The sequence below is a fragment of the Erinaceus europaeus genome, chromosome 23 (genome assembly GCF_950295315.1).
Source record: "Erinaceus europaeus chromosome 23, mEriEur2.1, whole genome shotgun sequence".
Taxonomy (NCBI): domain Eukaryota; kingdom Metazoa; phylum Chordata; class Mammalia; order Eulipotyphla; family Erinaceidae; genus Erinaceus; species Erinaceus europaeus.
Genome location: NC_080184.1, coordinates 5,762,717 through 5,774,775, shown reverse-complemented (window position 1 = coordinate 5,774,775; position 12,059 = coordinate 5,762,717). Strand labels below are relative to the sequence as shown.

The 12,059-nt window shown below is 37.7% G+C and overlaps 3 protein-coding genes across 7 annotated transcripts in view; 1 reads left to right on the top strand and 2 right to left on the bottom strand.

Moving 5' to 3' along the window:
* LOC103123672 (zinc finger protein 709-like) overlaps positions 1–12,059 on the top strand; it is a 418,768-nt gene that overhangs the window by 165,020 nt on the left and 241,689 nt on the right. The gene's annotated exons all lie outside the window — the stretch shown is intronic.
* The window catches only part of LOC103123658 (zinc finger protein 14-like), a 75,164-nt gene that overhangs the window by 26,207 nt on the left and 36,898 nt on the right, over positions 1–12,059 (bottom strand). The window lies entirely within an intron of this gene.
* On the bottom strand, positions 3,652–11,264 carry LOC132535614 (zinc finger protein 14-like). Its single transcript, XM_060182212.1, has 3 exons — positions 11,250–11,264; positions 7,179–7,239; positions 3,652–5,772 (listed from the first exon to the last, which is right to left on the bottom strand). The coding sequence occupies exons 1-3, from the start codon at positions 11,262–11,264 to the stop codon at positions 4,523–4,525; spliced, it is 1,326 nt and encodes a 441-aa protein (XP_060038195.1). The 3' UTR covers positions 3,652–4,522.

The window sequence follows — 12,059 nt, the reverse complement described above, 5'->3', positions numbered from 1 at the left end:
GATTCCATAACATCCAACCAAAAAGATATTTGTACACCTATGTTCATAGCAGCACAATTCATAATAGCTAAAACCTGGAAGCAACCCAGGTGCCCAACAAAAGATGAGTGGCTGAGAAAGCTGTGGTATATATACACAATGGAATACGATGCAGTTATTAAGAACAATGAACCCACCTTCTCTGACCCATCTTGGATGGAGCTAGAAGGAATTATGTTAAGTGAGCTAAGTCAGAAAGATAAAGATGAGTATGGGATGATCCCACTCATCAACAGAAGTTGAGAAAGAAGAACAGAAAGGGAAACTCAAAGCAGAATTTGACTGAATTTGGAGCAGGGCATCAAAGTGAAAACCCTAGGGTGAGGGTAAGGGTGGATGTTCAGCTCTCTGGGGGGGGGGGGCGGTGGATGGGATGGGACACAGTCTTTTGGTGGTGAGAATGGTGTTTATATACACTCCTATTAAAGTATAGTCATATAAATCACTATTTAATTAATATGAGAGGGGAAAATTGATTGTATGTCTCAAACTTTTTAAAGCACATGCCGAGTCTTTTTAATACATAGGGTGAGTCTTTGATGTGTTGACTCTCTTAAAAGCCTAGACCAGGGAGAACAGAAGCAACCAATCGCTTATATATAGCTATATAGCTTATATATAGCTATATATATATTTGTATATAGCTATATACAAATAATGTCAAAGGACATAAATTAGGGTGATGTTGTGTATGATACAGCAAACCTAACAAAGGAATATTTCAAAGTTAAACTAATTGCCAAATAATGTGATTATAGCAATAAATATCTATTGTTTTCTTAACCCTAAGACAGCAGGAACCTCCCACTTCCTCTATAGAGCCTATATTTTCCCCATTTCACTTCAGACTGTGTTCAGAGACATCAGGTGTGGAATGTCAACCCTTCACCCTCATTACTCAAGTGAGACCTTTCCTTTCATAGTATTCTCTAATTCCATTCCAGGTGGTTCACTTCCTAGCAAAGTCCCAAAACCTAGATATAGACCAGGTGCTGTGAGATAGAGCATATGTCCACATGTATCCATAAATTAGGGCAAAATATATACCTGAAAGCCAAAGTACACAATAGTCTGCAGTGAATCAGAATAGTTCCTAATGAAATAGTATCTACTTAGATACCATCCTCACCTACTTCCTATTATAATTATCTCAGTTACTCCAAAGCTAACTTTGGAGTAACTTATCAAAGCAAGGACTGCAGAAGCTTAATAAGGGCAAGAGACTGGCATACTTCAATGATGACTCTTTGGTCACTATCAGGCCATCAGCTGGCACCTTAGTTGGGGAGTCCTGAGACTCCCAAACAGACATGATGGGCCTAGACCTCGAATAAATCCCTCTGTTACCAGTCATCTCTATCAGGAACAACAAAATAGACCCCTTTGTGGGGCCCCCATAGGACCTTGCCCTCAACTTGGATTAACAACGATAGAGAATGTTCCATCCTCCAAAGGGAGGATGGACAACATACTCCATGCTACACCTGAGGAAGTTGGGTCCTGATATTGCAGCAGCTTGTAATGTTCCTACTCATGATGACAGAATGTGAGCTCAGATCTACAGGGATGCAAAGGCTAAGATGAATATGGGCCCCAGATACATGGGGTTTACAGTCAACAATGTTTTTACCCCTTTCCCATATTATGGAGGTACTCTCTTCGCTGATCCAGATTTCTGTTCCTTCTCCATCCATGACATCATCTCCCCAGACAATAAGTTAGATCCACCTGTATATCAGATTTCAGATTCAGGGGAAAAAAAAACTAGTATAGCCAGAGGCCCTTTGGAATATAAATAAAATATGGCTACTAGCTATCTACAAAATGGAGTACCTCCCAACTCTTCATTTGCACTATTCCAGCCTTTAAGTTCATGATTGATCAACAATTTGTTTGGCTTTGTATGTTAACTCTCTTTTCAGCCACCAGGTTCCAGATGCTGAATGCTGACCAGACTTCCCTGAACAGATGATCCCACCAATGTGTCCTGGAGCTCCAATACCCCAGAGACCCACCCTACTAGGGAAAGAGAGAGGCAGACTGGGAGTATGGATTTACCTGTCAATGCCCATATTCAGTGGGGAAGCAATTACAGAAGCCAGACTTTCCACCTTCTGCACAATGACCTTGGTCCATATTCCCAGAGGGTTAAAGAATAGGAAAGCTATCAAGGGAGGGGATGGGATACAGAGCTCTGGTGGTGGAAATTGTGTGGAGTTGTACCCCTCGTATCCTATGGTTTAGTAAATGTTTCCTTTTTATAAAAAAAAGGGGGGGGGAACAAAGGAATAATTTTTTTTTAAAAAAATGGGAAAAGTAAATAAATATTGTTAACTGTAAACTCCATTGATTTGATCTGAGGCTCATAGTCAGTACAGGAGCCTTTGTAACCCTGCATCTCTATAGGTCTGTGGTGACATTCTGTGGTTTCAGATAGGAAAATTCCAGGCTGCTCTAATTTCAGGACCCGTCATCCTTGGGTGATAGGTAGAGTATGTTATCCAACCTCCCTTTGGAGAATGGATAATTGATAAGTTCAACCAAAGTCTGTTAGCTACAGAAACTCCCCACAGGTCTCTACCACTCATTTTTTAAATGGGCTTGCCATCACTTCTTTTGTAAGTACACATATGCCTATTATTATTTCTGAATGTCCTTCATGTTTTCTCTTCTCTGATTATTAAAATAGTGCCTGACTTGCTTCCCTTTCAATGATTCATGATGACAAACATTTCATGTTTGTGGAAATGGGGTCTAGATCCCTCTGATGATCTTTTTCTATCTTTTCCCAACTCTGGGATTATAAACCAAAGTTCTTTTGGGGGTGCAAAAGGAAGGAAGGAGTTCTGGCTTGTAATTGCTTCTCTACTAGAAATGCATATTGCCAGGTTGATCTATACCCCCCAACCCATTTCTATTTTTTGCTAGTATGGTAGGGCTCTGGAGAAATGAAGTTCTGGGATATGTTGGGGATTCATGTGGACAGGGAGGTCAGGATGGAATCAAAGTAGCATCTCCATCTTGGTGACTAAGGCTACAGTGCTTCTGTGTCTATCTTTCTCTCCCCTTCTGTCTTCCCCTCCTCTCTCCATTTCTCTCTGTCCTATCCAACAACGATGACATCAATAACAACAACAATAATAAATACAACAATAAAACAATAAGGGCAACAAAAGGAAATAAATAAAAATTAAAAAAAATAAAGAATCATGAGCCCACCTCCTCTGACCTATCTTGGATGGAACTAGAAGGAATTATGTTAGGTAAGTAAGAAAGGAAAGATGAGTATGGGATAATCCCACTCATAAGCAGAACTTGAGAAGGAAGAACAAATAGGGAAAAAACAAAGTAGAATTCGACTCCTTTTGGAGTATTACACCAAACTAAAAAACTTTGGGTGGAGGATGAGGGTAGATATTCAGCTTCACTATAGGAGGGGTGGGGGTAGGAACATACACCTTTGGTGGTGGGAATGGTGATAATAATATACAATACTATTAACTTATAATCTTACATATCAGTATTTAATCAATATGAGCTAAAATATATTACAACTTTCAACTTTTTAATACATAGACCCCAGTTCTGAGTATATAATCCTTCAGTCTAGGCACTTAAAATTTCAAATTGGTAAACTAATAGAAATTTAACAGTGGGATTAAATTCTTTATACATTTCTAAAAAATGATTATATATTTGAAATATTAAATAACTTACAATTAAACTTTAGTTGGTGAAGATGCTGCAAAACTTACATGGAGAATAGTTCTGCATATACTTTTTCTCTAAATATTAGATGGTCTGCAGCCTATTAAATCATCCATATTTGGTGAATTTTTTAAAAATTTATTTACTTTGATTATAGAGAAAAATTGAGAGGAAAGAGGGCAGAGACATCTGAAGCCCTGCTTCACTGCTTGTCACCTGACAATCAAAATTAAAGAACAAAAGTACTTTTCTACAAGAATGATACAATTCATGCACAAAATATAAAGGTTCACAAAGTACCTATTACTATTCAACTGATTTACATTTCATAAGTTTCTCTCCAGTATGAGTTATTTAGTAGTTGTATAATGTATTTCTATATTGTCTAGATGGATAAGATCTTTTTTCTAATGTTAGATGTTAATGTCAGATGTGAAAAATGTCATTCTACTTGGATATTTAATTATTATTCAAATTTAATAAATTTCTGTACTAAGTGGGCTTCTCAAAGTATTAGAATTAAAATGCTTAAATTCCTTACATTCATAATACTCACAGGCATGTGTTCACTTGTGTATTTCAAACTGTGACCTCTAATCATTTAAAATAACATTAAAGTTTATCTCCATTTTCAGCAATTTCATTTGTTCAAAGATTACCAAATTGACTCTTATTGACATGGTGCCTATTTTCATGTACTCAATTAGTTGTGAAATACCAGAAAGCTTTACTATATTGTTTACATTCATAGGGTTTTTCTCCACTGTGACTTCTTTCATATACCTGAAGAGTAGGGGAATATTTTACTACTTTGTTCACATTCATTGGTTTTCTCTCCACTGTGAGATCTTTCATGTGTCCTAAAAGAATTGGAAAATCTGAATGTTTTATTACATTGTGTACATTTATAAGGTTTCTCTCCATTGTGAGTTCTTTCATGTGTCCGAAGAGAACATGATTGACTGAATGTTTTACTACATTGTTTACATTCATAGGGTTTTTCTCCATTGTGAGTTCTTTCGTGTGTCCGAAGATTAGATAATTGACTAAATGTTTTAGTACATTGTTTACATTCATAGGGTTTTTCTCCACTGTGAGTTCTTTCGTGTGTCCGAAGATTAGATAATTGACTGAATGCTTTACTACATTGTTTACATTCATAGGGTTTTTCACCACTGTGAATTCTTTCATGAGTCCTAAGAAAACTGGAAAATCTAAATGCTTTATGACATTGTTTACATTCATAGTGTTTCACTCGTCTGTGAGTTCTTTCATGCTTCTGAAGATGACTGGATTGAGTGAATGTTTTACAACATTGTTTACATTCATAGGAGTTATCTCCACTATGAGTTATTTCATGCCTCCTAAGAGAATAGGAAAATTTGAATGCTTTACTACATTGTTTACATTCATAAGGTTTCACTCCACTGTGGGTTGTTTCATGTGTCCGAAGATGACTGGAACAACTGAATGTTTTACCACATTGTTTGCATTCATATGGCTTCTCCCCACAGTGAGTTCTTTCATGTTCCCGAAGATTATTGGATCGCCTGAATGTTTTGCTGCATTGCTTACATTCATAGGGTTTCTCTCCAGTGTGTGTTCGTTCATGTACTCGAAGATTACTAGATCGCCGGAATGTTTTAATACATTGTTTACATTCATAAGGTTTCTCTTCACTATGAGTTTTTTCATGTTCCCGAAGATGACTAGATTGCCTGAATGTTTTACTACATTGTTTACATTCATAAGGTTTCTCTCCACTGTGAATTCTTTTATGCTTTCGAAGATAACTGGAACAATTGAATGTCTTACTACATTGTTTACATTCATAAGATTTCTCTCCAATGTGAATTCTTTTTTGTTTTGGAAGATGACAAGAATAAGTGAATACATTCTTGTTTAATTCACATTCTTGAGGTTTTTCACCATTTTGACTTCTTTCTTTGGCTTCAGTGATATTGACTATATTACTGTAAAACAATGAGAAGTTATTTAATGAGATATGAACAAACAAAAGCAAAACTCAATTTTATTATGAAAATGCAGGTCATTAGTATATGTAAACAGTAAAAGATCATACAAATTATCAATATATTTGACTTGAAATTTTTATATTGACAAAAGGCTCACAAATGAAAATAAAGCAAAGCTCTAAGAAAACTTAGTAAACACTAAATTTGCTTCTATAATACATATATGCATTAAGCTACAACCAATCATAAATTTATACGTTTTGGATTTAATTGAACTACCTTTTGTTTTGTCTTTGTGTTGAAATTTTGATAGAAATCACTGATTATTCCATAATGACTAACTCTAAATATCATGATATTATTGTATTGATATTATCCTATGTATGATATTATTCATACATAGGATATATGCTTACTGTTTTCAAGTATACTACTTTGTAATCACTGAGTTTCTATGCCTTTAAAATTTTCATTTATTAGGAGTTGGGTGGTAGCACAGCGGCTTAAGCGCAGGTGGCGCAAAGCACAAGAACTGGCGTAAGGATCCTGGTTCGAGCCCCCAACTCCCTACCTGCAGGGGCATCGCTTCACAGGTGGTGAAGCTGGTCTGCAGGTGTATAACTTTCTCTCCCCCTCTCTGTCTTCCCCTCCTCTCTCCATTTTTCTCTGTCCTATCCAACAACAGTGACATTAATAATAACTACAACAATAAAACAACAAAAGCAACAAAAGGGAATAAATAAATAAATATGTTTTAAGAAAATATTTTTCATTTATTTACTATATGGGAGAAAAATTTTTCCCTGAAGTGGAGAAAGGAGTTAATTTAATTTATTTTTTAAACATTTATTTATTCCCTTTTGTTGCCCTTGTTGTTTTATTGTTGTACTTATTATTGTTGTTGTCATTGATGTTGTTGCTGGATAGGACAGAGATAAATAGAAACAGATGGGGAAGACAGAGGGGAAGAGAAAGATAAACACCTGCAGACCTGCTTCACTGCTTGTGAAGCGACTCCTTTGCAGATGGGGTGCCGGGGGCTCGAACCGGGATCCTTAACTCCAGTCCTTGCGCTTTGCACCACGTGCGCTTACCCACTGAGCTACCGCCCAACTCCCAGGAGTTAATTTAGAACACCATTGGGGTACATGTGTTGCAGTGATTCAAATGAGAACTTCAGGCATGTATGTTAAATCTGTCACTATTTCAGTTACATGCCCATCTACTCCATAACATTCATGGAATCATTTTTGATGAAATAGTTTAAGAATTTGATTATAAAATTTGTTTGTATTATAGTGTGAGCCAAGTAATAGCACAAATATTAAAGAGCACACACTTAAGAAACCATAAGTGCCCATTCACACAGGGAAACTACACAGGCAACAAATCTCAGTGCAGTTCACAGTTGCTTCTGGGTGGGACAATATTTTTTACTATGACTGTGACTCAAACCTTTGTTTACTTCTTTGGTGGTTATGCTGCTCTTTTGTGGAATGGTCCCCTTGTAATTTTTCTAAAAATACAAAAATATTAGAAATTATACAATTATATTGGATCTTTGATTCATCATTAGTCATAATCACAATCACATCCTGCTCACTCAACAGTGACTCCATTTACATTGGTGGGCAAAAATTATTGGTCTTCTACTTGACAAATTAATGAATATTATAATTACCTATTGAGACAAAGTTCATAAAGGTTTCCCACATCACATCTCTGTAGAGTTTCTTCTCTGAAGGATTTAATAGTGCCCACTCCTCTTGAGTGAATATCACAGTTACATCTTCATAGGTCATTGAACACTAAAATATATGCATTGCATTTATATGAGAAAACACTTCATACTGATAGCAGATTAGCCATCAAGGTTTTACTTTATGAAGTTGATGATTGTCTCATCTCCAAACATATCCTCGGTGATTTGATCATCAAATATCTCGGATCATAGAAGATTAAACAGGGAGTCAGGCAGTAGCGCAGCGGGTTAAGCACAGGTGCAAAGCACTAGGACCGGTGTAAGGATCCCGGTTCCAGCCCCCAGCTCCCCACCTGCAGGGGAGTCGCTTCATAAGCGGTGAAGCAGGTCTGTAGGTGTCTATCTTTCTCTCCCCCTCTGTCTTCCCCTCCTCTTTCCATTTCTCTCTGTCCTATCCAACAATGACAACAACAATAATAACTACAATAATAAAACAACAAGGGCCACAAAAGGGAATAAATATTTTAAAAGAAAAAAAAAAGAAGGTGAAACAATGATTAAAGTGATTATAGGTTTGGGTTTTTCTTTTTTTAATATTTATTTATTCCCTTTTGTTGCCCTTGTTTTTTATTGTTGTAGTTATTACTATTGTTATTGATGTCGTCATTGTTGGAGAGGACAGAGACACTGAAATATGAGAAGAAGAAAACACTAAAGGGCATTCTGAAGTAGTAGTAGGTATTGTCAAGACTTAGAAAAAAAGAGAGGGCAGGACCATAGGAATAAAATCAGGGGAAAATATATGTATAGATAGATAGTTATAGAAATAACATTCAGGGGAAGCAATTACAGAAGCCAGACCTTCTACCTTCTGCAACCTTCAACGACCCTGGGTCCATGCTCCCAGAGGGCTAGAGAATGGGAAAGCTATCATGGGAGGGGGTGGGCTATGGAGATTGGGTGGTTGGAATTGTGTGGAGTTGTACCCCTCCTACCTTATGTTTTTGTTCATTAATCCTCTCTTAAATAAAAAAATTAAAAAAAAAAAAAGAAATAACATTCAACCTATATCTGAGACCTTGGAAGAACTACTGTTGTTTCCAATGGAGAAAATGGGGATATAGAACTCTGGTGGTGGGAACAGTGTGGAATGTTGCCCCTAGTTACTACATAGTTATGTAAGTCAATAGTCAATCACTAATAAAGTAAATAAATGAAAAATTTAAAAAGAGAGAACCAAAGAGACATTTCATCATTTTGAGATTATGCCTTGACATGGATAATGTCCAGGGTCCAGACCTGGCAGTATACGGGTGGGAGAAAGAAAGATCAAGAGTAGTGATGTCTTTGAATGAACAAGTAGCCCAGGAAAGGTGAAATTACATTTGTGCAAGGCATTGCCTTGGAAAACAATGTTGAGAAAATCAAAGGACACCACTTTCTATTTTTCAAACCTATGAGTAATGGTACCAAACGACATCAGTTTCTTGGTGTTCTGTGCAACAAGGCCCTACTTTGTTGAGTCAATAGATGATCAGCAAGATTCTCCTTAATTTTCATGTATGAATCACTGCTTCAGAGCTTCCTAGCTCTCCATGTGACATCTGAGGACTGGGATGCCATTGAGAAGGACTTGGGTAAGACCATGGTCTAAGTGGTTCAGAGGTATATTGGCCCTGTAAGTCTTCTATGATATATATTCACTCATGTTACCCTAAACTTCTTTACCAGGTGGATGACTAGGTTTAAGCCCAGCCCTTAGGAACTGAAGGAAGTTTAGATGCTGTGGTCTCCATCAGTCTCTTACCTTTTGTTTCTGTCTAAAATTTATATTCATAGGAATCGGGCGGTAGCGCAGCGGGTTAAGCGCACGTGGCTCAAAGTGCAAGGACCGGCCTAAGGATCCCAGTTCCAGCCCCCAGCACCCCACCTGCAGGGGAGTCGCTTCACAGACAGTGAAGGCAGGTCTGCAGGTATCTATCTTTCTCTGCCTTCTCTGTCTTCCCCTCCTCTCTCCATTTCTCTCTGTCATATCCAACAATGATGACATCAATATCAACAACAATAATAACTACAACAACAATAAAAAGACAACAATGGCAACAAAAGGGAAAATAAATAAATAAAATTTAAAAAATAAAATAAACATTTAAAAATAAATAAATAAAATATATATTCATGGGACCAGTCGTGGAGCACCTGGTTGACCGTAGGTATTACAATACTCAAGGCCCCGGGTTGAAGTTCCTGGTCCCCACTTATAGGGGGAAAGCTTCAGGAGTGGTGAAGCAGTGCTGCTTCTGTCTCTGCCCTCTTCCTCTCAATTTCTGGCTGTCTCTATCCAATAAATAAAGATTAAAAAAAATATATTCACTCCCAAACTTAATATTATCAAGGGAACCTTGTTTAAACGTGATGGGACCACAGTTATAAAGATATTACGCCTGGCTCCCCACCTGCAGGATTTAAGGATCCAGGTTCGAGCCCCTGGCTCTCCACCTGTAAGGAAGTTGCTTCACAAGAGGTGAGGCAGGTCTGCCGGTGTCTATCTTTCTCTCCCTCTCTCTCTGTACTATCCAACAATGACGATATCAGTAAAAGCAGCAATAATAACTACAAAAATAAAACAACAAGGACAACAAAAGGGAATAAATAAATATTTAAAAATAAATATCTATAAAAATGATATTAAGATGCATTTTTATCCATAGGGTATAAGTAGGTTTGAGGCAAAAAAAAAAAAAGGTGGGGGAGCGAAATTTCTTAGTGCCAGGAGAAATTATTATTTACTAGGTAGGGCACATGCCTTATCATAGCCCAATTCTCAAGTTCTCAACTCTGGCATTACATGGCAAGTGCTATGACATCAGGGCAAGTTCCACTGCTATATGCTATATCTGTGTATTTGAATTAAAAAATGGTGTGGGAGGAGAAAAATCATATATGGTTTAGGCCACTATTCATCAAATATGTAGTTTGGGACTGGGGATAGAGCAGAATAGTTATACAAAGACATTCAAGGTTGATGTTTCAAGGTTTAACCCCTGGGATCACAATAAGCCAGAGGTGCACTGTGCTCTACCTAAATTAGACTTCCTAGCTTCTTCCCATACAAAGGCCATTCGTTCCAGCTACTACATTCTTACCTTTAGCTTTCTGTTAAATTAAAAAAAAAAAAAAAGTCCTGCTTTATCTATATTACCACTTTTTGGCCAAGTTGCAGACACTATCTTGATGCCATCCTGACTTCCCTGGGTAGAAAACCTCACCAATGTGTCTTGGAACCTCAACTCCCCAGAGCTGTATCCCACTAGGGAAAGGTAGAAATAGGCTATGGGTATGGATCAACCTGCCAATGTCCATGTTCAAGATAACAATGGGAATCAGGAAATGAAATGTACTGTGTGATTATGATTTCATTCTAAGAGGTATTTTATCTCTTGCCACCACTTTTTATAAGTGATTTAATAAGGCTTGACAAATTGAGATAAGAGGGGTACAATTTCATACAATTCAATTCCACCATCAGTTTCATACCCTCCCACTCCCCATAGAAGTTTCTCTATTCTTTATCTCTCTGGGAATATGGACCAAAAATCTATATGGGAGCAGAAGGTCTTGGTTTCTGTAACTGGTACTCCAATGGACATGAATGCTGACAGGTCAATCCATACCTGCCTCCCATTTCTGTCTTTCTCTAGTGTGGTAGGGCTCTGTGGAGGTGGATTTTCAGGACATAGCAGATTCCCAGTGTGCATTACCACATAGATATGATGGGCCTAGACCTCAAAGAGATCCCACTCTCCACCATCACAGGTCATTACCATCAGGAATGTCATCATGAGCCCTCTTGTGGGGCTCTCCAGGAACTTGCCCTCACTAAAGCAGCAATGGCAGGGACTGCCCTACTCTCTGAAGGGAGGCTGAAGAACCCTGCTTTGCCACTTGAGGAAGACTGATTCTGAAATCAGTGCAGCTTAGAATGTTCCTGTGAGATTCCAGGCTCAAGTTGCATCTCCCCAACACCTGCAGGAGAAGCTTCATGAATGAAGGTACACTGCTACAATAATTTCTCCTTAACCTTATTCTCCTCCCTCCTCTCTTTCATATCTATCTATATCTGTATCTATATATCATGGCAGCAAAGACTGGTGACAATATGCAGACACTGATTCCCAGTGATATCCCTGGTGGAAAATAATTTTTTAAAAAATATTTGTTTACTTATTTATTCCCTTTTATTGCCCTTGTTGTTTTATTGTTGTAGTTATACACTATTGTTGTTGTAGTTGTTGGATAGGACAGAGAAATGGAGCAGAGGAGGGGAAGACAGAGAGGGAGAGAGAAAGACACTTGTAGACCTGCTGCACCTCCTGTGAAGTGACTCCCCTGAAGGTGGGGAGTTAGAGGCTAGAACCTGGATCCTTATGTCGGTCCTTGTGCTTTGTGCCACGTGCACATAACCCGCTGCGCTACACCCCACTCCTGGAAATAAGTTTTTAAGAGTAGGCAGAAAGAGAAATATGTGGGACAAGATGAGAAAAAAAAGAAAGAAAGAAAGAAAGAAGTAGGCAAATCAAAAGCAGTGAAATAACCTTTTATAACATAAAATACATTTATATATTAAAATAGAA

Coding starts and splice junctions, on each gene's coding strand:
- LOC132535614 (XM_060182212.1), bottom strand. Junction 5,773..7,178: donor CACCAAAGAAGTAAACAAAG/GTTTGAGTCACA, acceptor AATAAAATTGAG/TTTTGCTTTTGTTTGTTCAT.